This window comes from Symphalangus syndactylus, chromosome 18 (assembly GCF_028878055.3).
Source record: "Symphalangus syndactylus isolate Jambi chromosome 18, NHGRI_mSymSyn1-v2.1_pri, whole genome shotgun sequence".
In the NCBI taxonomy this organism is placed as follows: domain Eukaryota; kingdom Metazoa; phylum Chordata; class Mammalia; order Primates; family Hylobatidae; genus Symphalangus; species Symphalangus syndactylus.
Window position 1 is genome coordinate 86,299,417 of NC_072440.2, and position 26,214 is coordinate 86,325,630.

The 26,214-nt window shown below is 47.0% G+C and overlaps 2 protein-coding genes across 2 annotated transcripts in view; both read left to right on the forward strand.

The window, feature by feature from the left end:
* KIF3C (kinesin family member 3C) overlaps positions 1–3,761 on the forward strand; it is a 56,329-nt gene extending 52,568 nt beyond the window's left edge. The window contains exons 6-8 of the mRNA XM_055252969.2: positions 303–411; positions 888–1,060; positions 1,294–3,761. Coding sequence (XP_055108944.2) covers positions 303–411; positions 888–1,060; positions 1,294–1,387 — 376 coding nt within the window. The 3' untranslated portion in view covers positions 1,388–3,761. The remainder of the gene's footprint in view (positions 1–302; positions 412–887; positions 1,061–1,293) is intronic.
* Positions 1–26,214, forward strand: part of ASXL2 (ASXL transcriptional regulator 2) — a 555,729-nt gene that overhangs the window by 354,362 nt on the left and 175,153 nt on the right. The window lies entirely within an intron of this gene.

The window sequence follows — 26,214 nt, forward strand, 5'->3', positions numbered from 1 at the left end:
AACACAATATACTCTAATAGAAGTGATGCAGGTGTGGTGTCTGTCTCTCGAAACATCTGATTGTACTGTACTTGCCTATTTTCAGACCACAGTAACTGAAGCTGTGGAAAGCGAAACCACGGATGAGGGGGACAACTGCACTAGCTTCAGTTGTCAAGCTGTATTAGAGCAAGGAGAAGAAAATTCCAGAACTTGCATTCTGCAGGGCCTCCTGGCTACCTGAATGATATTTAGGTCCTCATGATGTCATTTGCTGTTCGTGTTCCACAGACATCCTTTCTAATATAGCCTCTTCCCTACAGCAATAACAGCCAGATGAAGAAGCGGCCAACATCTGCAGTGGGCTACAAGAGGCCTATCAGCCAGTATGCTCGGGTTGCCATGGCAATGGGGTCCCACCCCAGGTACAGGGTAAGAAGCGGAGAGGGAAGAAAGAGCCTATGGGAGGGAGGCCGGGCGAGGTGGCTTACACCTGTAATCCCAGCACTGTGGGAGGCCGAGGCGGGTGGATCACCTGAGGTCAAGAGTTCGAGACCAGCCTGGTCAACATGGTGAATCCCCAGCTCTACTGAAAATAAAAAAATTAGCCGGGCGTGGTGATGGGTGCCTATAGTCCCAGCTACTTGGGAGGCTGAGGCAGGAGAATTGCTTGAACCTGGGAGGCGGAGGTTGCAGTGAGCCGAGATTGCACCACTGTACTCCAGCCTGGGCGACAGAGCGAGACTCCGTCTCGGAAGAAAAAAAAAAAGAGCCCATGGGAGGGGATGCTCACAGCCTCTGCTTCCCCTAACCACCTCATCAGCCCTGCTACACCCAAGACTGGCTGAGTCCCTAGAAGGCACAGCGACTGGGCACTGCTCAAGCCTGGCATCATATTCCCACCACAGGCTGAAAACATAATGTTTCTGGAGTTGGATGTGTCCCCTCCAGCTGTCTTTGAGATGGAATTCTCTCACGACCAAGAACAAGACCCTCGTGCGCTACACATGGAGAGGCTCATGCGGTTGGACAGCTTTCTGGAAAGACCTTCCACGTCTAAAGTCCGAAAGTCCAGATCCTGGTCAGTACCTCCATGGTCCAAGGCAGCACTGGACCCAGGAGGCAGGGGAACTGCAGGGGCTGGGGGATGCTAAAGAGGGTTTTGCTGGTGCCCAAAGGGCAGGAAGGGCAAGGGGTGACTGGGGATGTCGGAGGGCTTCCTGCAGCAACGGGATGGGGCAAAGGAGAGGACTCACTTTCCTGTTTCCTGCATTTCCCTAACCTCCGCTTTCACCTGCCTCATCTCCCCTGCAGGTGCCAGAGTCCTCAGCGGCCTCCACCTTCCACCACACATGCCTCCCTGGCCTCTGCTTCTCTGCGCCCTGCAACAGTGGCGGACCATGAGTGACAACCATCACGTCAGGCTGCCCATCCAATAGACTCCTGAGATGGGGCAGCCAACCCTGGCTCATCTCATCTGCCGCTTGGTGCGTGTGCGTGTGCGTGCATGTGCGTGTGCGTGTGTGCAGGGGTGAGAATCTGGCAGACGGTGCCTCTGCCTGCTCTTCTTCGCCTCCTTTATTTAATTCATGTTATTTATTCGCGGAGCTCAGTTCGTGTTGGGGAGATGCCCTCGCCTGAGCCGTCTGGGCCTACCGTGGTCACTGCGTAGCCTCTTTTTCTTCTGACTTGAGAGCTCCCCCAGTCAGATCTCAGGCTTGTCCCCCTGTCAGCTGCCTCCAGAAGGGAAGGTAGCCAGTGCCTGAGAAGACAGTCCCTTTTCTACCCACCGCACTCCATAACCTCCATCTTCTCCCACACTGATGGCGAGCAGCCCCTGAGCACTTTCTGGGACTAGGAGACTGCTTGGTGTTCCCTGAGGACAAGAGACATCCTCACAGTGTTGGGCATCTGCTCCCTGTGGACACAGCCCCACTCTCCACTTTCTGAGCCTCAGACAACCTCATTCAGCTTATTGGGCTCCTTTTCAAGGACATTAATAACCTCACCAACATAGCTCATGCCCTTCAGCTTTGACAAGAACTCACGGCTTCCCAAACTCTGCTTCCTGTCCACCTTGGATGGGAACTGTGGACCAACTAGTTACCATCACCTTGGAACCTGCAGGAAATGGAACAGCAATTGAGACAACTTGAACAGTCATCAACGGAAGTCCCTCCACCAGATCCCTTTGTTTCTGTCCCCTCCAAGGGGTCATTTTGGTCGACAGGCCCTCAAGGCAACTCCCAATTTTCAAGAGGCTGCTCCTGCCTGCTTTGATCATTTCTCCCTGCAGCTGCCTAGACCCCGTTCACAGTGGGAGGAGTCATTGTCATTCTACCCCTGGCTAAACGAAGATATTAACATCTATTGCTTTTTCCCTTCATCTGTCACAGGAAACAGAAGCCCAGGCACAATCTTTTCCAGCTTTGCCTGTTACCCCTGTTTCTGAATCGCATCTTTAAGGTGTTATTTTGTTGAAAATAGATCCTTTATTCACTAGTTACGCAAATTGGTTCCTAGGGGGATAATCTTTACTTTCCTTTGTCATGGCCCAAAATGTCTCCCGGTACCTCGAGTGATAAGTAAATTTCTACAAAAAAAAGAATGCGTAATGTTCATTGACTGGCTTTTTAAGTGTATATTTTGGTGGAGGGGTGAAGAGGTAATAATGAAAGCAAGCGAGTGAATTAGGATTTCAAAGTGCCCTAATAGTGCGAGTCTCCAGTTCCTAGAAGATGAAGAGTGCTGTTGTTGGGGTGAAACCGTGAGACTGACAGATCTGCCTGAAATGGGGGGTGTGGGAGATGGTGGCGGGGGTTATTATCTTTCCTTCAGGAAATGAACCCTTCTTACATCGTTCAAGTTCTGCTCTGAGGATCAAGCCTGGGTCTGATTTAACTCAGTGACACTGTCATTTCTGCTTCATTACTGGACTAGAGGGTTGAGCCACCCAGTTGCCATTTGCTCCTGTCCTTCCAGGAAATCACAATTTTCATCAGAGCCCAAGAGATTATTTGAGACTCAGGATTCAGATCAGAGGTTCGACTGTGGCTGGGACAGGAGTTGTGTGTAGAAATTCACCAGGTGGCCTGAGCGCAGGGGGACCTCCAGGGCTGCGTTGAGCAGCCTCTCCCACTGACCTCTTTCTCGTTTGTGGACGAAGCAGCACGTATCACCCCATTCATCACTTGGACACATCGCCTTGGCATTGTCTTGTCACTCCTCCCTCACAGTCTTATAGCACAATATACCCAAATCAGCACCCCCAGTCCGAGGGCTGGGCCCAAGGTATGGTCGGAGGAGGAGCTCCTGCCTGCGGTTTTGTGTACGTGTGTATGTGTGTGCGTGTTCGTGTGCGTGTTTACCTCCACAGGGGACACTCTACACTCAGCGTAAGATCTGCTGGGAACAGGGCCACCAGGGGTGGCTGGATCTCAGTCTCTCTGTCTCTCTCTCCTTTTCCTTTTGGTGTATCAAATATTTGATTGACAAAGTAAGGGCCTTGATTAGGACCAAATTCTCGTGTGTTGCTATGGTCTTTATTTAGGACAACAGTTAACAATGCAGTGGCCCATTCTTGTCACTCTACACATATGACTATACGGGACATATGTAATATATAAATATATATATAAAACATTCTCCTCTGTCCCCTTGGCTTAGGATGGAGGCCTCTCTGTTGAGCTGAAATGCACCTGCAGCTGGGTGCTGCCAGCAGCTTGCAGGCCCCAGCCCTGTTCCAATCAACACAGTTGACAATAAAGGAATGAGTATCGTCACGGAGTTGACTGCCTTACTTCTCTTCCCTTTGTTTCTTCCTACTTTTACTCCCTCCCTTTTTCATATTCTCCTTTCTCTCTCTTCCTTGTTTTTCCAGCAGGGGCTCAAGAGTGTATCAGCCAGACGTGGTGGCTCACGCCTGTAATCCCAGCACTTTGGGAGGCCCAGGTGGGCAGATCTCCTGAGGTCAGGAGTTTGAGACCACCCTGGCCAACATGGTGAAACCCCATCTCTACTAAATATACAAAAATTAGCCTGGTGTGGTGGCACACACCTGTAATCTCAGCTACTCTGGAGGCTGAGGCAGGAGAATCGCTTGAACCCCGGAGGCAGAGGTTGTAGTGAGCTGAGATTGTGCCACTGCACTCTAGCCTGGGCAACAGAGCAAGACTCCGTCTCAAAAAAAAAAAAAAAAAAAAGAGAGCATATGGACTCCAGCTGCAGTTATCAGCACTTTGAAAAGAACTGGATGCTTAATAAACGGAGATCTGTTTGCCCAATAGGGCTGGGGAGCAGGTCCCAGGCACTAGTCGGAAGTCTGTGCCGGGGCTATGGCAGCAGCTGTTTGTGTTCTAGGCTGATTGTCCCCAACCAGTTAATTCTGAGCGACTAGCAGATTTCAGAACTGCCTCAGTGGTGTCCAGATTAGCTGTCACTGTCATACTTCCTGTGCCCTCATTGATCCACCAAAGGGGTTAAAGGAGGAAAGAATGCATGTAAACCACATACATGTGCCTGGCCCCTGGTGGGTGCTGAATTACAGTAACTTGAAAGTCTAGGCTGGGTGCAGTGGCTCATGCCTGTAATCCCAGCACTTTGGGAGGCTGAGGCAGTTGGATCCCTGAGTCAGGAGTTCGAGACCAGCCTGGCCAACATGGTGAAACTCTGTCTCTACTAAAAATACAAAAATTAGCCAGGCATGGTGGCGCGCGCCTGTAGTCCCAGCTACTCGGGAGGCTGAGGCAGGAGAATCGCTTGAACACAGGAGGCGGAAGTTGCGGTGAGCTGAGATTGTGGCATTGCACTCCAGCCTGGCCAACAAGAGTGAGACTCTGTCTCAGAAAAAAAAAAGAAAAAGAAAAGAAAGACTAGCTTCCCTTATCCTCTCTTCTCAGGACCTATTTTCCCTCCTGCTGGGTTCTAGCCACTAGCTCTCTGTAGTGTGGAGGTCTTACAGGAAATGAAAATTAGTTACTGCTAAAAAACACAAACAAACACAAAGCTTTGAACCCTGACTCCTAGGCGAGCACTGAAGTTTGTCTGCTGCAAAAATCGGGCAGTAAACCAACTATTTTGGCACTGACAGTTTTCTTGGAGGGATGTCCTGTCTCTGTGCCAGGCCCTCGCCCCGATCTCTAACAGGGTTCCAGGGCTGGAGTGGCTCTGCTGCTTCGGGGGTGTTTGCTAGGTATTGTGTAAGGTGCTTTACACACACAGACACACACTCACACTCACTCATTTCATTCTCCTAGTGAGAAGATTATGGTGACTGAGAGATGGAAGTAAGCGAAATTAACTAACTGGATAAAGACCCAGTACGTGATGAAGCTGGACTTGCAGACTCTAGAACCCATGTTTTGCCCTCTTTGCCACACTACTTCTCTAGCCCATGTGTACTTCAGGAAAACTGACAGGCACTATACATGGTTCCCAAGTGGTGACAGCCAGGGACAGAGGACAGAGTGATTTATCTCAATGGGCAAGGTTGGGCATTAGACCAGATCTGCACACCCTTGCCAAGAGGTCCTATTGTAAAACCACCCATTCAGGCCAGGCGCAGTGGTTCACGCCTGTAATCCTGGCACTTTGGGAGACTGAGGCGGGTGGATCACCTGAGGTCAGGAGTTCAAGACCAGACTGACAAACATGGTGAAACCCCATCTCTACTAAAAATATTTTAAAAACTAGCCGGGCACGGTGGTGGGTGCCTGTAATCCCAGCTACTCGGGAGGCTGAGGCAGGAGAATTGCTTGAACCAGGAGACGGAGGTTAAAGTGAGCCGACATGGTGCCACTGCACTCCAGCCTCGGCAACAGAGTGAGACTCCATCTCAAAGAAACAACAACAACACAAAACCGCTCACTCCTCCTTTAGCAGTGGGATCGCCTGTACAGCAGGTGGTTTTCTTGAGCCCCACAGAAACAGCCAGGGGGTAGAAACTCTCCCTTGACCCAGGCCTCTTGGTCTTTTGTTGACAGACAGTTCGTTGATAAGGAAACTGCCATGTTTCACTTCTTCCTCCAAAACTGGACACCTGCTCTCCACAGAGTTACTTCTTTTTGTTCTCAGAACCTAGAGCTGGGGTGTAGAAAACACTACCCTTTGTCCCCTTGGCTTAGGATGGATGGGGTGAGTGTGAGTTAGAACTCTTGGCCACCACCAAAAAATCATTTAAGCTGGCCTGATCCAGAGGCGTGCTGTGGCACGCAAAGGCAATGACAGACCCAGGCCTCAGGAATGACCTAGTACCAGGGACTCAAACACCACAAAGACCCTCTCTGTTTCACCACACTTCCTTCTGTGTGGGGTTCGCACTCTGTCCTCAGCTGCTCCAGTTCGTGATGTAGGAAACACATCTGCTAGCAGCTCTCTGGGTACATGATCCAGCCATCCGGAGAGAGTTAGCATCTTGGTCCTAACGCCAAATTTATGGGAATGGGACTCTGATTTAGCAGTTTGGGTCAGGTGGGTGGGAATATGATGTACGAACAAAACCTCCAAGAGTCCCAAGGCTGTAACCATGCAGATGTGGGGGGAGGGATGAGGTGGAAATAAAAGTATTTCTCAAAAGAGATGATGGAAGTAGGAGTGGAGTCGAATGGGCTCTGGGCAGCCAGCACAACAGATGTTCTTTGCCAGTGTGTCCATCACCCAGGAGGATGGCTTTAGAAAATGTTAATCTGAAGCCGGGCATGGTGGCACACGCCTGAAATCCTAGCTACTCAGGAGGCTAAAGGCAGGAGGATCGCTTGAGCCCATGAATTCAAGATCAGCCTGGGTAACATAACGAGACACCATCTCAAAAAAGAGAGAGAAAAAGTAAAAAAGAAAGAAAATTTCAATCTGGGCTCATTTTATTACCCCGGCCATTTTTTTTCTTTTTTCTTTTCTTTTCTCTTTTTTTTTTTTTTTGAGACAAGAGTCTCGCTCTGTCACCCAGGCTGGAGTGCAGTGGCGCTATCTTGGCTCGCTGCAACCTCCACCTCCCAGGTTCAAGCAATTCTCCTGCCTCAGCCTCCCGAGTAGCTAGGATCACAGGTGCCCACCACCACGCCCAGCTAATTTTTGTATTTTTTCAGTAGAGACAGAGTTTTACCATCTTGGCCAGGCTGGTCTTGAACTCCTGATCTCAGGTGATCCACCTGCCTCAGCCTCTCAAAGTGCGGGGATTACAGGCGTGAGCCACCGCGCCCAGTCTACCCTGGCCATTTTTCTTACAATGTGGTCCAAGAGTGACCTGGATCAAAATTACTATCCTTGGCTGGGCATGGTAGCTCATACTTGTAATCCCAGCACTTTGGGAGGCCAAGGCAGGCGGATCACCTGAGATCAGGAGTTTGAGACCAGCCTGGATTAACATGGTGAAATCCCGGTCTCTATTAAAAATACAAAAATTAGACGGACGTGGTAGTGGGCACCTATAATCCCAGCTACAAGCAGGGAAATAGCTTGAATACAGGAAGCAGAGGTTGCAGTGAGCCTAGATTGTGCCACGGCACTCCAGCCTGGGTGACAAGGGTGAAACTCCATCTCAAAAAAAAAAAAAAAAATTACCATCCTCAGATTCTGCTTGATCAGGTCCAGGATAAACCCACTGGTAGACACTACAGGTTGCCTTTCCAATATCCATTCTTCCCTTCCTCCTTGCTTAAAAGATAATTTTGTTCAAGAAGGGCAGTGTGCCCAGGTAAAAATACTCATATTCCCAGACTCTTTTACAGCAATGGGTTGCCATGTGACATGGTTTTGGCTAGGAGATGTCAGTAGAAATCTGCTAGGGATTTCTGGAAAAGTTTTTGCTTTCCTGATATAGATATCATCCTTTTCTCCTCTTCTGTTTTCTTCTTCCTGCCTGGAACTCAAACGCACCTCTTGCAAGCACATTCATTCATTCATTCGACAAGCACTTATTAAGCACTTGCTACCTATATGTTCCAGGTAATGTTCTAAGTGCTGGGAATACAGCAATGAACAGAAAAGACAATCCGTGACTGGGTGTGGTGACTCATGTCTGTAATCCCAGCACTTTGGGAGGCTTAGGCAGGTGGATCACTTGAGGCTAGCAGTTCAAGACCAGCTTAGCCAACATGACGAAACGTCATCCCTACTAAAAATACCAAAAATATTAGCTGGGCATGGTGGCATGCACCTGTAATCCCAGCTACTTTGGAGGCTTGAGGCAGGAGAATCACTTGAACCCAGGAGGCAGAGGTTGCAGTGAGCCAAGATCGCTACATTCTAGCCTGGGTGACAGAGTGAGACTGACTCAAAAAAAAAAAAAAAAAAAAGTCCCTGTCCTCATGGTGCCTACATTCTAGGGTTGGGAGAAAGACTTTAATCAAGAAAACATATTGCATGTTGGATAATGATAAGTGCTTTTTTGTGTGTGCACTACTGGAGTGCAGTAGTGCAATCATAGCTCACTGCAACCTTGAACTTAAATGAGCACCTCCAGGTGACTTCTTTTTTTGTTTGTTTCTTTTTTTTTTATTTGAGACGTAGTCTCACTCCGTTGCCCAGGCTGGAGTGCAGCGTGCGATCTTGGCTCACTCCAACCTCCACCTCCTGGGGTCAAGCAATTCTCCTGTCTCAGCCTCCCCGGTAGCTGGGATTACAGGCTCACCTTACCATGCCTGGCTAATTTTTGTATTTTTAGTAGAGATGGGGTTTCACCATATTGGCCAGGCTGGTCTCAAACTCCTGACTTCATGAGGAGCCTCAGCCTCCCAGGTAGCTGGGATTACAGGCATGAGCCACCACGCCTGGCTGGTAATTTCTTTTTTTTTTTTTTTTTTGAGATGGAGTTTCGCTCTTGTTGCACAGGCTGGAGTGTAGTGGTAAGATCTTGGCTCACTGCAACCTCCGCTTCCTTGGTTCAAGGGATTCTCCTACCTCAGCCTCCCGAGTAGCTAGGATTACAGGCATGCGACACCGTGTGCAGCTAATTTTTGTATTTTTTTAGTAGAGACAGGGTTTCACAATGTTGGCCAGGCTGGTCTCGAACTCCTGACCTCAAAGTGAACTGTCTGCCTCGGCCTCCCAAAGTGCTGGGATTAAAGGTGTGAGCCACCGCAGCCAACCCCCTCCAGATGATTTCTATGAACACTCACTAACCTGTGAGAATCTCAGTCCCAGCCCTGAGGTAGGAGAATCCCTTGAACCGAGGAAGCGGTTATTCAGAGCCATCCTCACAGCGGGCCTGCTCTTCCACAGGCCCAGCGCTGGGGCCGGCTGTTTGTGTGACAGCAGGATTGGGCTCCTGGGTAGTAGAGCACAAAGAGGGCACAAAGCCGCTCTAAGTCACCCCAGTGCTCAGCCACTTTTCCTTTCTTCACAACAGGGTGGGGGGAGGGGCGGGGTGCTTCCCTCTTTGGGCCAGGAAACCAAAGTGATGACGATGATTATTATTGTTATTAATTTTGAGACAAGGTCTCCCTCTGTTACCCAGCTGGAGTGCAGTGGAGCGATCATAGCTATAACCTCCAACTCCTGGGCTCAAGCGATCCTCCTACCTCAGCCTCCCAAGTAGCTGGGACTGAGGTGCATGCCACCATGCCCAACTAATTTTTGTATTTTTTGTAAAGATGGGGTCTTGCTATGTTGCCCAGGCTGGTCTCAAACTTCTGACCTCAAGCAATCTGCCCATCTCAGCCTCCCAAAATGCTGGGATGACAGGCATGAGCTACCATGCTGGCCTAAAGTGATTATTTGTTAATATCCAAAGCTTTTATTTTGCAATAAGGAAAAGTAGGCCAAGAAAAGGAAAGTGATTCTGAAAAGTCACACAAATGGTTAGCAGGCAAGATGGGCCTGGAAGGCATGAGGACTGATGAGTCAGACACACTGTTTATGGTTTTTGTTGTGTGTTTATTTTATTTTACTTTATTGTTATTCTTTCTGAGATGAAGTCTCACTCTGTTGCCCAGGCTGGAGTACAATGGCGCAATCTCAGCTCACTGCAATTTCCACCTCCCGGGTTCAAGCGATTCTCCTGCCTCAGCTTCCGGAGTAGTTTAGATTACAGGCTCCTGTCACCACACCCGGATAATTTTTGTATTTTTAGTAGAGACTGCGTTTTACCACATTGGCCAGGCTGGTCTCAAACTCCCGACCTCGGGCAATCCACCCGCCTCAGCCTCCCAAAGTGCTAGGATTCCAGGTGTGAGCCATCGCGCCTGGCCGAGTGTTTATTTTATTTTTAAAATAATTTAAAACTCACAGAACAGGGCTGGATGCAGTGGCTCATGCCTGTAATCCTAGCACTTTGGGAGGCTGAGGCGGGCAGATCACAAGGTCAAGAGTTCAAGACCAGCCTGGCCAACATGGTGAAACCCTGTCTCTGCTAAAAATGCAAAAATTAGCTGGGCGTGGTGGCACGTGCCTGTAATCCCAGCTACTGGGGAGAGTGAGGCAGGAGAATCGCTTGAACCTGGGAGGCGGAGGTTGCAGTGAGCCGAGATCGTGCCACTGTACTCTAGCCTGGGCGACAGAGTGAGACTCCGTCTCAAAAACGAACAAATAAATAAATAAGTAAAACTCACGAAACAGTTGCAACAATCATACTGCACTAAGAACTTCCATATACTCTTCATCTAGAGACCTCATTCAAGTTTTGCCAACTATCCTAAGAATGACCTTTACAGCAAAAGGATCCAACCCAGGATCATAGGTTGCACTTAATTGTCATATCTCTTTAGTCTCCTATATAAAGTTCTGCAATCCATTCATGACCTTAATGCTCTTAACATTCTTTAGTATTACAGGCTAGTTAACCTGTAGACAATCCTTCAATCCAGGTTTGTCTACGGTCTCCTTATGATTAGATTCAGGTGGTGCACAGAACTAATGCTGTGGTCTTTTCACGGTATCCCATCAGGTGCCCATGATGACATCGCCTTGAACCATTACTGGCAATGTTAACTTTCAGCACCTGATTAAGATGGTGTCTGCCAGGATTCCCTATTATACAGTTACTATTTGTCTCTTTTAATTAATAAGCATTTTGTGAGGAGATACTATGAAACTATGTAAATATCCCCACTCATCTTCTGAATTTCACCCACTAGTTTTAACGTTCATTGATGTTTCTTGCATGAATTAATTACTGCCATGATGATTGCCAAATGGTGGCTTTTAAATTCCATTATTTTTTCTACACATATTCATCGGCATTAACTTGTGAGAAACAACTTTTTCTTTTCTTTCTTTTTTTTTTTTTTTTTTTTGAGTGACAGTCTCCCTCTGTTGCCCAGGCTGGAGTGCAGTGGCACGATCTCTGCTCACTGCAACCTCTGCCTCCTGGTTCAAGCAATTCTCCTGCCTCAGCCTCCCAACTGGCTGGGACTACAGGCACCGGCCACCACACCTGGCTAAGTTTGTATTTTTAGTAGAGACAGGGTTTTGCCATGTTGGCCAGGCTGGTCTTGAACTCCTGGCCTCAGGTGTTCCGCCCACCTCAGCCTCCCAAAGTGTTGGGATTACAGGCATGAGCCACAGCGCCTGGCAACAACTTTCTCTTCTCCTTATTTGTTAAAGAATTTATGGGCCGGGCACGGTGGCTCACACCAGCACTTAGATCACTTGAGGTCAGGAGTTTGAGTCCAGCCTGGCCAACATGGTGAAACCCTGCCTCTACTAAAAATACAAAAAAATTAGGCCAGGCACAGTGGCTCATGGCTGTAATCCCAGCACTTTGGGAGGCCGAGGCGGGCAGATCACCTGAGGTCAGGAGTTTGAGACCAGCCTGACCAACATGGTGAAACCCCATCTCTACTAAAAATACAGAAATTAGCCGGGCATGGTGGTGTGCACCTGTAATTCCAGCTACTCAGGAGGCTGAGGCAGGAGAATCACTTGAACCCAGGAGGCGGAGGTTGCAGTGAGCTGAGATGGTGCCACTGCACTCCACCCCAGGCGACAGAGCAAGACTCTGTCTCAAACAACAACAATAAAAACAACAAAAATTAACTGGGCGTGGTGGTGCGCACCTATAGTTCCAGCTACTTGGGAGGCTGAGGTGGGAGAATTGCTTGAACCAGGAAGGCAGAGGTTGAAGTGAGCCGAGATCACACCACTGCACTCCAACCTGGGCAACAGAGCGAGCAAGACTCCATCTCAAAAAAACAGACAAACAAAAAAAACCACAAAACTTCAGTTGTGCAACTTGGCTAGTTTATATTGTGCTATTTAAGATATATAATGCATACACATACAAGAGGGAGAGAGAATAAATGGGTTTGCACGAAAGCGATAAAGAAAGAAAGACATGTGAGAAACCTATCCTGAGACATTACCTAGAAAATGGGATTCCGAGGCCGGGCGCGGTGGCTCACTCCTGTAATCCCAGCACTTTGAGAGGCTGAGGCGGGCAGATCACCTGAGCCCAGGAGTTTGAGACCACTGGGCAACAGGGTAAGACCCCCATCTCTATAAAAACATAAAAGTAAATTAGCCGGACGTGGTGGCGCATGCGCCTGTGGTCCCTCAGTACTGCATCTCCACACTTCAGCCTGGGCGACAGAGCAAGACCCTGTGAAAGAAAGGAAGAAAGAAAGAAAACAGTATTCAGAAAGGAAATGCGCAGGGAGAAATACAGTGGCTGAGAGAGACCGAGAAGAGGCTCAGCAGGAGGCTCATTACGCTCCACAGACCTCCAGGGCCCCGGCAGGAAAGCAAGTTAAAACCGACCTTGGAATCCTCTTGGCTGGTGGAAGGATTTCAATGTCATCTCTGCAAAGGAAAAACAGATTTTCTGCTTTTATTATTGTTTAATTTTTGAAACTTGTGCTAAAACAATGGTTTATTTCCCCGGGGGAATTCTAAACGTCTTGCTAGCCTTCGATAAGATGACTTGTGTTTGAAATATTTTCTTCCACACCTAACCAGCGTCATCAGTTGAGCAGTGTGACAGCTCCCTTTGATGTGCAAAAGCAGGCTGCTTGGCTCATCTTTGTTACTGCAGAGATCAGAGCTGTCATCTGCCACAGTTTTGACAATTTACAGTTGTTTGTGGCCCTTTCCCCTTGTCAAATTAAACACATATGTTGATTGCCTTTGGTTGCAGTAGGGATGAAATACCGTGGAAACAATAAAAACACTTCCCTGAAATAGTCTTAAAGGAATAAGTTGTGTATAGCCCTCAGTGCACTAGGAAGAGTTGCTCGTCACTCCCAGCACTCACAATTCACCTCTCCCAGCAACCAGAGTCCCTGGAGACCAACCAACCCTTGCCACCTCCCAAGAGAATTGCCGAGCTCTGGAGCCACCCCCACTCAATTTGCTTTACAAAGGGAAAATAATTCTTAGCAAGCTGTTGGAAACCTGCATTGTATCTGAAAAAAAGGGAAAGGGTAGGAGTGAAGTATTTAATAAGTGAGCTAGAGGGTGGAGGGGAATATTATATCCCAAAAAATTCAAGTAACACAGGCACACCCACCCACCCACATCTATACAAAACCACTGTTACCAACGAGACAATGGAATCCAGTTTGGAGAATAATTGACAATACTCTTCACTTTATCAGTAAAGTGAAGGATTATAATCATGCATTTCAGAAAGGAAGGGGGCTTCATTCATTCATTCATTCATTCAATGACTGTTAGCTGAATACCTACAATGTGCAAGACGTTATGCTAAATGTTGTTCTCATTAGCAAGTCCTCACTGCTGCGTAACTGACCATTTCTCACCATGTCCATTGCTACTTCCCCTCCCCTCATCAAATCTTGCCCAGGACACTGCAAGAGCCTCCTAACTGGTCTCTCAGTTTCTCTGCTTGTTTTCACATACACCCTGCCACCCTCAACACCACCATCCTCCATGGTACACTCTCCACACAATAGCCAGAAAGATATTTTATAGCAAAGAATTCATATTTAAAATGTAAAATAAAGCCGGGTGTAGTGGCTCATGCCTGTAATCTCAGCACTTTGGAAGGCCGAGGCGGGCGGATCACTTGAGGTCAGGAGTTGGAAACCAGCCTGGCCAACATGGCGAAACCCCATCTCTGCAAAAAACACAAAACTTAGCCAGTTGGGGTGGGGGAGGGGGGCCCTGTAATCCCAGCTACTCAGGAGGTTGAGGCAGGAGAATCACTTGAACCCGGAAGGTAGAGGTTGCAGTGGGCTGAGATCGAGCCACTGAACTCTAGCCTGGGCAACAGAGCAAGACTCCGTTTCAAAAAAAAAAAAAAAAAAGTAAAATAAGAACACAGTGGTTCATGCCTGTAATCTGAGCATTTTGGGAGGCCAAGGCAGGAGGATTGCTTGAGCCCAGGAGTTCAAGACCAGCCTGGACAACATGGCGAGACCCTGTCTCTACAAAAAAATACAAACAATTAGCCAGGCATGGTGGCATGTGCCTGTATTCCCAGATACTCAGGAGGCTGTGGTGGGAGGATCACTTGAGCCCAGGAGGTAGAGGCTACAGTGAGCTGTGATTATGCCACCCTACTCCAGCCTGGGCAACAGAGCAAGACCTTGCCTCAAAAGTAAATAAATTAATAATAAATGAATAAAATGTAAAATAAGGTCATATGTGTGCCCTGCTTAAAACCCTCCGGTGGTCTTACATTGTACCTTAAAAGCTCAATTTTTATAGTGGCCTGCAAGATTTTCCATGATCAGATTTCTTTCTACTTTTTTTTTTTCCTTTTAGACAGGGTCTCACTCTGCCACCCAGGCTGGAGTGCTGTGGTGCAATGGCGGCTCACCGCAGCCCCCAACTCCTGGGCTCAAGGAGGCTCCAGTGATCCTCCTGCCTCAGTCCCCAAGTAGCTGGGACTACAGGCATGTGCCATCACAGCCAGCTAATTTTTAAATTTTTCTTTTGTAGAGATGGGGTTGCCTCTCTTGGAGGTTGCAGTGAGCTGAGATTGCGCCATTGCACTCCAGCCTGGGCAACAAGAGTGAAACTCCATCTAAAAGAAAAAAAAGAGATGAGAGTCTCTCTATGTTGCCCAGGCTGGCTTCAAACTCCTGGCTTCAAGCAACCCTCCTCTCTTGGCCTCCCAAATTGCTGGGATTACAGGTGTCAGCCACCATACCTGGCCCTTTTCTTTTTCTATGACAACCTTGTGTTACCCTTTGCTCTTCAGAATACGTGGTTGGGCACAGTGGCTCGTGCCTGTAATCCCAGCACCTTGGGAGGCCAAGGCGGGTGGATCACCTGAGGTCAGAAGTTCGAGAACAGCCTGACCAATGTGGTGAAACCCCATCTCTACTAAAAATACAAAATTAGCTAGGTATGGTGGTACATGCCTGTAATCCCAGCTACTTAGGAGGCTGAGGCAGGAGAATTGCTTGAACCCGGGAGGTAGAGGTTGCAGTGAGCTGAGATTGTGCCATTGTACTTCAGCCTGGGCAACAAGAGCAAAACTCTGTCTCAAAAACAAAACAAAACAAATCAAAGCCTCTGCAGCTGTCCTGGCACTTTGAATGTCTTATTTTGTTTCTTAAATATGCTGTGCTTGTTTTCTGCTTGGGGCCTTTGCACTTGCTATGTCTTTTCCTTTTTTTTTTTTTTTTTTTTGAGACGGAGTCTCACACTGTTGCCCAGGCTGAAGTGCAGTGATGAGATCTCGGCTCACTGCACCCTCTGCCTCCCAGGTTCAAGCAATTCTCCTGCCTCAGCCTCCCGAGTATCTGGGATTACAGGCACCTGCCACCACGCCCGGCTAATTTTTTGTGTTTTTAGTAGAGATGGGGTTTCACTATGTTGGCCAGGCTGGTCTGGAACTCCTGACCTTGTGATCTGCCTGCCTTGGCCTCCTAAAGTGCTGGGATTACCGGTGTGAGCCACTGCACCCAGCTTTTTTTTTTTTCTTTTTTTTTTTCTGAGACAGAGTCTCGCTCTGTCACTCAGGCTGGAGTGCAGTGGCATGATCTCAGCTCACTGCAACCTCCGCCTCCTGGGTTCAAGCGATTCTCCTGCCTCGGCCTCCTGAGTAGCTGGGACTACAGGCGTGCACCACCAAGCCCAGCTAATTTTTGTATTTTTAGTAGAGATGGGGTTTTGCCATGTTAGTCAGGCTAGTCTCGAACTCCTGGCCTCAGGTGATCTGCCTGCCTCAGCCTCCCAAAGTGTTGAGATTACAGGTGTGAGCCACCACACTCGGCCACTTGCTATGTCCTTTTCATAGAATGCCCTTCCCTCAGATTTTTAGGTGGCCTGCTCAGATCAAATGTCACCTTCTCAGAGAGTCTTTCCCTGGCTACCCAACCTAAAGTAGCTATCCACCACCAGATCACTTCCTATTCTGTTACCCTATTTGATTTTCTAAAAGCATAGCACTTACCTGTGTCTGAAGATATTTTACTTACTTGATTATTTACCTTAGTAGCTCTCAATGTGTGGTCCTGGGACCAGCAGTATTAGCATCACCTGGGAACTTGTTCTAACTGCGTATTCTCAGGCCCTACTCTAGACCTATTGAATCAGAAATTGTGAGCATGGGATCCAGAGATCTGTATGTAACAAACTCTCCACATGATGTTGATGGAAATTAAAGTTTGGCAACCACTGGCACTCTTAGTCCATTTTCTTTTTTCTTTTCTTTTCTATTTTTTTTTTTTTTTTTTTTTGAGACAGAGTCTCACTCGGTCGCCCAGGCTGGAGTGCAGTGGTGCGATCTCTCTCCCTGCAACCTTTGCCTCCTGGGTTCAAGTTATTCTGCTGCCTCAGCCTCCCGAGTAGCTGGGATTACAGGCACACACCACCACGCCCAGCTAATTTTTTTTTTTGTGGGGGACGGAGTCTCACTGTGTCACCCAGGCGGGAGTGCAGTGGCGCAATCCCAACTTACTGCAAGCTCCGCCTCCCGGGTTCACGCCATTCTCCTGCCTCAGCCTCCTGAGTAGCTGGAACTACATGGTAGTCACCACCATGCCAGGCTAATTTTTGGTATTTTTAGTAGAGACGGGATTTCACCGTGTTAACCAGGATGGTCTTGATCTCCTGACCTCGTTCGTGATCTGCCCGCCTCGGCTTCCCAAAGTGCTGGGATTACAGGCGTGAGCCACTGTGCCCAGCCTAATTTTTGTATTTTTAGTAGAGACGGAGTTTCACCATATTGGCCATGGCTGGTTTCAATCTCCTGACCTTGTGATCCGCCTCCCTCAGCCTCCCCAAGTGCTAGGATTACAGTCGTGAGCCACTCTTAGTCCATTTTCTGCTGTGACATCAGAATACCACAGACTGGGTAATTTATAAAAAATAGATGTTTACGTGGCTCACAGTTCTAGAGACTGGGAAGTCCAAAAGCATGGCACTGGCATTTGAAGAGGGTCAACCCATGGCAGAAGGCAGAAGGGCAAGTGAACATGTGAAACAGACAGTGCAGAAATTGGGCCAAACTTTTCCTTTTTTTTGAGACAGAGTCTTGCTCTGTCGCCCAGGCTGGAGTGCAGTGGCGCAATCTCGGCTCACTGCAAGCTCCGCCTCCCAGGTCCACGCCATTCTCCTGCCTCAGCCTCTCCGAGTAGCTGGGACTATAGGCGCCCGCCACCACGCCCGGCTAATTTTTTTTTGTATTTTTAGTAGAGACGGGGTTTCACTGTGGTCTCGATCTCCTGACCTCATGATCCGCCTGCCTCGGCCTCCCAAAGTGCTGGGATTACAAGCGTGAGCCACCGTGCCTGGCCTAAACTTTTCCTTTTTATCAAGAGTCCACTCCCATGATAAGTAACCCACTTCCTCAATAATAGCATTAATTCATGCATGAGGGGAGAGCACTCGTGGCCTGATAATCACTTCTGAAAGTCCCTACCTCTTAATATTGTTACAATAATAATTAAGTTTTCAACACATGAACTTTTGGAAGACACATTCAAACCATAGCACTGGTTTACAGTGATTATTTCTTCTCTCTGTCATGGCTGCCCTAGAATGTAAACTCCAAGAAAATTGAAGTCATCTGTCTTGTTCAGTACAGTCCCTCCAACACCACACATAGCAGGCACTCTATAAATTGTTGTATGGTGGAAAATTGAGAGACGGATGCATGATTGAGCAACTGCTCTGGGATCTGTGTCAGACAGTCCAATAAAACTGAGTCCCAGAGACCTGTCTACCACCTTTCCACCATAGTCTGGCTATGTTGCCTAGGATGGAGTACAATGGTTATTGACAGGCACAATCAGAGTGCACTGTAGCCTCAAACTTGAACTGGGCTCAAGCAATCCCCCCACCTTAGCCTGTGAAATAGCAGAGACTAGGCCAGGCATGGTGGCTCAGACCGGTAATCCCAGCACTTTGGGAGGCCAAGGTGGGCGAATTACCTAAGGTCAGGAGTTTGAGACCAGCCTGGCCAACATGGTGAAACCCCGTCTCTAACAAACACACAAACATTTGTCAGGTGTGGTGGCTCACGCCGGTAATCCCAGCTACTCAGGAGGCTGAGGCAGGAGAATCGCTTGAACCCGGGAGGTGGAGGTTGCAGTGAGCCAAGATGGCGCCACTGCACTCCAGCCTGGATGACAGAGCAAGACCCTGCCTCAAAAAAAAAAAAAAAAAAAAAAAAAAAAAAAAAAAAAAAAATAGCAGAGACCACAGGCATGTGCCACTGGCCCCACCAGAGCTTTTATCTGTATAACAGATTTTCCAGGCAGATAAAACTGAGGAAGGGGTTCTGAGGTAAAAGAAACACTTGAAAACTATGATTTAAACTGTTATTAATTAAAGTTTGGAAACTGCAAGCACATTCCAAGGTCCTCCTCAGAGAACCAGAAGGTTTGTGGATTGTATTCAATTACAGGATAAGGACAATTTTTTTTTTCTTTTAAATTCTGGACAGCTCTTACTACATTAATCCCAGAGTGACTGCTGACTGACAAAGTGGCTTTCTCTTTCTCAGTCTTTCTGCTTTATATCAATCCTGGGATCTTAAAAAAGGAAAAAACAACAACAAAAACACCACCTCTGAACCAATTAATTCTGCCTCCAGTGGCTTCTAAAAGCTTTCAGATTGAAAACATTGGGTCAACTCCCAGCTCAAATGGGAAAAGTGGAGAGGACATTATCTTTGCAAAAGACATTGAATTTTAGAAAAGGATAAATCAACACCAAGAACAATGGAAGAGGCCGTGGGAGCCCCTCCTTAGAAATAATATGCTGGCTTGAAGCAAATAGTGTGGGCCAGGCACCATGCTAGGTACCTGGGGTTCTCAAAGGCCACAAGAATATGGCTCAAGTCTCCAAGGAGCTCACAATCTGGAGAACAGATAAACACGTACACAAATACCCAGCGCAGAGTGCAGAGTGCTAGTGTTGTAGGAATGACTAACTCCTGAGTTTTGCCAGGGAAAGATTCCTGGAGGAGGTGATACTTGAACAGATCTGGAAGGCTGTGTCTTGCCAGTTAGGCATGAAAGGAAGGAAAATCTAGGCAGAAGGGATGACAAATTGAAAAGCACAGAGATAGGCCGGGCGCAGTGGCTCACGCCTGTAATCCCAGCACTTTGGGAGGCCGAGGTGGGCGGATCACCTGAGGTTGGGAGTTCGAGACCAGCCCGACTAACATGGAGAAACCTCATCTCTACTAAAAATACAAAATTAGCGGGGCGTGGTGGTGCATGCCTGTAATCCCAGCTTCTCGGGGGGCTAAGGCAGGAGAATCGCTTGAACCTGGGAGGCAGAGGTGAGCCGAGATCGTGCCATTGCACTCCAGCCTGGGCAACAAGAGCAAAACTCTGTCTCAAAAAAAAAAAAAAGAAAAGAAAAGCAGAGAGATGTAAAAGGGTAAGGATGGGTTCAAAAAATGGTTAAGAGAAGTGAAGAATTTATATACACACATACACACACACATATATATAGTATATATAGCTATATATATACACATTAGGAAAATTTGAATACTGACTGGCTATTTGATGAGATTAAGGAATTATTGTTAGTTTTAATAGATATGTTAATGACATTGTGGTTATGTTGTAAGAGTCCTTATCTTTTGGAGATACATACTGAAATATTATTTCTGGGTAAAATGATGATTATCTGGAATTTGCTTCAATATCATATGGAGGGGGGCCAGGCGTGGTGGCTCACTCCTGTAATCCCAGCAGTTTGGGAGGCTGAGACGGGCAGATCACCAGAGGTCAGGAGTTTGAGACCAGCCTGGTCAACATGGTGAACCCCTGTCTCTACTAAAAATACAAAATTAGCTGGGTGTGTGCCTGTAATCCCAGCTACTTGAGAAGCTGAGGCAGAGAATATATACTCTACCCTGAGCAACGGAGTGAGACTCCATCTAAAAAAAAATATATATATATATATACACATACATACATATATATAATATAGAGGGGGCAGGAGAGGGCAGAGATAAAAATAAAATCAGGGTGGTCATGAATATATGATTACTTGTTGAAACTGGGTAATGCCCTCCAGGTGTGAAGTGACAGCCTTGTGTGTGATCTTTCTGCCTTCCCCAAGTTTGCATTTTTGACATTAAAGTTTACTTTTCAATTAAAAATAAAAAATAAAAAAAGAAACTGGGTAGTGATATATGGGAAGTCATTATACCATTTTTTTTTTTTTTTTTTTTTTGAGATGGAGTCTCACTCTGTTGCCTAGGCTGGAGTGTGGTGGTGCAATCTCGGCTCACTGCAACTTCTGCCTCCCACGTTCAAGCAATTCTCCTGCTTCAGTCTCCCTAGTAGCTGGGACTACAGGCGCGTGCCACCACACCTGGGTAATTTTTGTATTTTTTAGTAGAGATGGGTTGGCCAGGCTGGTTTCGAACTCCTGACCTCAGGTGATCCACCTGCCTTGACCTCCCAAAGTGGTGGGATTACAGACGTGAGCCACTGTGCCCGGTCCATTATACTACTTTTTATACTTCTGTATATAGTTGGGATTTTTTTTTTTTTTTTTTTTTTTGAGACGGAGTCTCACTCTGTTGTTCAGGCTGGAGTGCAGTGGTATGATCTCGGCCCACTGCAACCTCCGCCTCCCAGGTTCAGGCAATTCTCCTGCCTCAGCTTCCTGAGTAGCTGAGATTACAGGCGTGCACCACCATTCCTGGCTAATTTTTGTTATTTTTAGTAAAGATGGGATTTCATCATGTTGGTCAGGCTGGTCTCGAACAGCTGACCTCGTGATCCATCTGCCTTGACCTCCCAAAGTGCTGGGATTATAGGCGTGAGCCACCGCACTCGGCCTATATTTGGAATTTTTAACAAGAAAGGGTTGAGAGAGAAAGAGAAAGAGAAACACTGCTTAGAACAGTAGCTACCATTATAACAAGCATTCATTTTTTTTTTTCTGGCTTTCTTTGATGTGTCATTAGATTTGATCACCACACCACTCACAGACACAAGCTGGAGGGAAAAGCTGAGTGAGCTACCTGATGCTTTTCCTAGGCTGAGCCCCGCTTCCTGGTGGGTACTGCGTTACCCACAGTTTGACGCAAAGACACAAGAGTAGCCTTTCACTATGGATTCGCACGGGAGGGGCTCTTGGCTCCCAAAATGTGCACCAGTTTATCTCCCAGGAATCCTGAAGGCCAGCCTGAGAGATGAGATATACTTGATAAGGGCTGAGCTGTGGCTCCAACCCCTAGACTCACAGAGGGCATAAAATTCAGCCTCCTCAGGGTTGACCTTTCTCTTAGTCTGTTCCTGCTGTTATAATAAAATACCATCAACTGGGTAATTTACAAATAATAGAAATTACTATTTCTATTAATTTCAGGCAACATGGAAAAACCCTATCTCTACAAAAAAATGCAAAAGATTAGCTGGGCATGGTGCCGTGTGTGTCTGTAGTCCCAGGTACTCCAGAGGATGGCTTGAGCCCAGGAAGCGGAGGTTGCAGTAAGCCGAGATGACACCACTGCACTCCAGCCTGGGTAACAGAGACCCTGTCTCAAATGATGATGATGATGATAATAATAATAATAATAGAAATGTAGGCTGGGCACGGTGGCTCACGCCTGTAATCCCAGCACTTTGGGAGGCAGAGGCGGGCGGATCACCTGAGGTCAGGAGTTCGAGACCAGCCTGACCAACATGGAGAAACCCCATCTCTACTAAAAATACAGAATTAGCTGGGCGTGGTGACACATGCCTGTAATCCCAGCTACTTGGGAGGCTGAGGCAGGAGAATCGTTTGAACCCGGAGGCAGAGGTTGCAGTGAGCTGAGATCATGCCATTGCGCTCCAGCCTGGGCAACAAGAGCGAAAGTCCATCTCAGAAAAAAAAAAAAAAAAGAAATGTATTGCTCACAGTTCTGGAGGCTGGGAAGTCTAAGATGAAGGCACCCGCTGGTTCAGTGTTTGGTGAGAGCCCAATCTCTGCCCCTAAGATGGTGCCTTGTTGCTTTCTCCTTGCATGATGAAATGCAGAAGTGCAAAGTTTCCTTAAACCTCAATGTGATAGTATTAAAAGGTGAGGCCTATAGGAAGTGATTAAGGTGGCCCCATTAGTACCCTTATGAAGGGGCTGACGGGAACTACCTAGGCCCTTTTGCCTTTCCACCTTCTACTGTACGAGGATACAGCAACAAGGTGCCATATCGAAAGCAGAGAGAGAAGATTTCACCTGGCACTGAACCTGCCACACCTGCCACACCTTGACATTGGACTTCCCAGCCTCTGGAACTGCAAGAAATAAATTTCTGTTCTTTATAAAGTACCCAATCTAAAGTATTTTGTCTTAGCTGCACAAATGAACTAAGACAGAAATCAGTTCCAGAAGTGGGGCATTAGTATAACAAATACCTAAAAAAGTGGAGTAGCTTTGGAACTGGGTAATGAGTACAGACTGGTTTAAGTTCCAATATATGAATTTTGTGTGTGTGTGTTGGGGGGAACAGAGTCTCACTCAGTTGCCCAGGCTAAAGTGCAGGGGCACAATCTCGACTCACTGAGACCTCCACTTCCCGGTTCAAGCGATTCTCCTGCCTCAGCCTCCTGAGTAGCTGGGACTACAAGCATGTGCCACCATGCTTGGCTAATTTTTGTATTTTTAGTAGAGATGGGGTTTCACCATGCTGGCCAGGCTGGTCTCAAACTCCTGACCTCCAGTGATCTGCCTGCTTCAGCCTCCCAAAGTGCTGGGATTACAGGTGTGAGCCACCACACCCAGACTCAATTACATTTTTTTGTTTGTTTTTGAGACAGAGTTTTGCTCTGTCTCCCAGGTTGGAGTGCAGTGGTGCAATCTGGGCTCACTGCAACGTCTGCCTCCTGGTTCAAGCGATTCTCCTCTTGAGCCTCCTGAGTAGCTGGGATTACAGGCACAAGCCACCATGCCCAGCTAATTTTTGTATTTTTTTTAGTAGAGATGGTGTTTCACCATGTTGGCCAGGCTGGTCTTGAATTCCTGGCCTGAAGTGATCCACCCCCCTTGGCCTCCCAAAGTGCTGGGATAACAGGCATGAGCCACAGTGCCTGGTCAATTACTATTAACACTTTTCTGCTACTAATGTCTCTCTCTCTCTCTCTCTTTTTTTTTTTTTTTTTTGAGACCGAGTCTTGCTCTGTCGCCCAGGCTGGAGTGCAGTGGCACAATCTTGGCTGACTACAACTTCTGCCTCTCGGGTTCAAGCTATTCTTGTGCTCCAGCTTCCCAAGTAGCTGGGACTACAGGTGTGTACCACCACACGAGGCTAATTTTTGTATTTTTAGTAGAGATGGGTTTTCAGCATTCTGGCCAGGCTGGTCTGGAACTCCTGACCTCAGGTGATCTACACTCTCGGCCTCCCAAAGTGCTAGCATTACAGGCGTGAGCCACCATGCCCAGCCATAATGTCTCTTAAACTTGTGTGACATTTGGAAGTTTACAAAACATTTTCATTTGCCTTATCACATTCAGTCCTCATAACAAACCTCTACATTAGTGATTAGTATTTTTTTCATTCCTCCCCCACCGACCCATCAAGGTCTAATAGCTACTCTGGGGCTTGAACTTAGGCTTTTTAACTCCCAGAATAAAGTTCCTCCCTAAATGTTTCAGTGAACTATTGCTGCATGACAGGCTACCCCTAAAACTTCATTAGTTCTCATGGTTCTGTAGGTTGCCTAGGTGGTTCTTGTCTTGTCTGGAGTCACTCAGACAACTACATTCAGCCACATGCTGGGGTGCCTCGCTTCCCCATGGCCTCTGCCTCTGGCTTGCTTGGACTTCCTCACAGCATGGTGATCTTAGGTTAGCTGGACTTCTTACATAGCAGCAGGCTTCCAAGAATGAAACTGGAAGCTATAAAGCCTTTTAAGACCTGGACTTAGGAGTCTCAGAACATCAATTCCACCACATTCTATTGGCTAAACCAATTCACAAGGCCAGCTTATATTTAAGCAGCGAGAAAAACAGATTCTCTTTTGATGAGAGGAGGGCAAGATATAAAGAAGTACGAACACAGGGAGCCATTTTTCTTTCTTTCTAAAAAAACTTTAAGGCTGGGTGTAGTGATGAGGCTGAGCTACTTGGGAGGTTGAGGTGTGAGGATCACTTAAGCCCAGGAGTTTGAGTCTAGCCTGAGCAACATAGTGAGACCCATCTCTTGAAAAAAAAAAAGGATATATATCCTTTATATATATATAAACATATAAATATATATAATAAATGTATGTATATGTATATATGTATATATAACATACATGTATTAAACAGTTTTAGATATTCAGAACAATTGTGCAGATAGTTCAGATAGTTCCCATATGCCACATTCAGTCCCCCTATATTAACATATTATATTAGTATGGTGTATCTGTCACAATGAATGAACCACATGGTGATTAACTAAAGGCCATACTTTATTCAAATTTCCTTAGATTTTACCTAATGTCGTTTTTGTGTTGCAGGATCCCATTCAGAATATTCCATTCCATATAGTTGGCACATCTCCTTGGGCTCTTTTTGACTATCACAGTTTCTCAGGCTTTCTTTGTTTTTGATGACCTTCACAGTTTTGAGGGGTACTGGCCAGATATCTTTCTGGCCGGGTGTGGTGGCTCATGCCTACAATCCCAGCACTTTGGGAGGCTGAGGTGGGTGGATCTTCTGAGGTTAGGAATTCAAGACCAGCCTGGCCAACATGGTGAAACCCCATCTCTACTAAAAATACAAAAAATTAGCCAGGTGTGGTGGTGTGCACCTGTAATCACAACTACTTGGGAGGGTGAGGCAGGAGAATTGCTTGAACTTGGGAGGTGGAGGTTGCAGTGAGCTGAGACCCCACAACTGCCCTCTAGCCCGGGAGAGAGAGTGAGACTCCAGGAAAAAAAAAAAAAAAGAGTTCTTCCTATTGGGCTTTAGCTGATTTTTTTTCATGATTACATTATAGATTTTTGGGAAGAAGACCTCTGTGGTCTTCTTCCCCAAAGTGCCATTTTCATCACATCATATACATAGTATCAACATGACTTATCACTGTTGATGTTGACCTTGGGCACCTGGCTGAGGTAGTGATTGTTAGGTTTCTCCACTGTAAAGTTATTTTTTTTTTTTGAGACGGAATGTCGCTCTGTCGCCTAGGTTGGAGTGCAGTGCTGCAATCTCAGCTCACTGCAACCTCTGCCTCCCAGATTCAAGCAATTCTCCTGCCTCAGCCTTCCGAGTAGCTGGAATTACAGGCACCTGCCACCATGCCCGGCTAATTTTTAGTAGAAATGGGGTTTCACCATGTTGGTCAGGCTGGTCTCGAACTCCTGACCTTGTGATTCACCTGCCTCGGCCTCCCAAAGTGCTTAGATTACAGGCGTGAGCCACTGTGCCTGGCCGAAAGTTATTCTTTTTTACTTTCTTTACTGTGCTCTTTGGAAAGAAGCCACTATGAGGAGACCACACAAGCAGTGGGAGATATGCTCCACCTCCTTAAGGGTGAAGGATCATCTAATAAATTATCTAGAATTATTTTTCACAGGAAATTTGTCTCTTCTCCCATTTATTTATTATTCAGTCATTTATATCAGTATGGACTCGTGGATATTTATTTTATACTTTGAGTTATTTATTTTATTGTTCAAATTACTAGGAGCCATTTTTAATAATCTACATCACTAAAGAAATAGAACAGGATTTTTAAAAACTGTAAAAAATATATAGGCTGGGCACAGTGGTTCATGCCTGTAATCCCAGCACTTTGGGAAGCTGAGGCGGGCGGATAACCTGAGACCAGGAGTTCGAGACCAGCCTGGCCAACATGGCAAAACCCCAAAAAATTAGCTGGGCGTAGTGGTGCACACCTGTAATCCCAGCTACTCAGGAGGCTGAGGCAGGAGAATTGCTTGAACC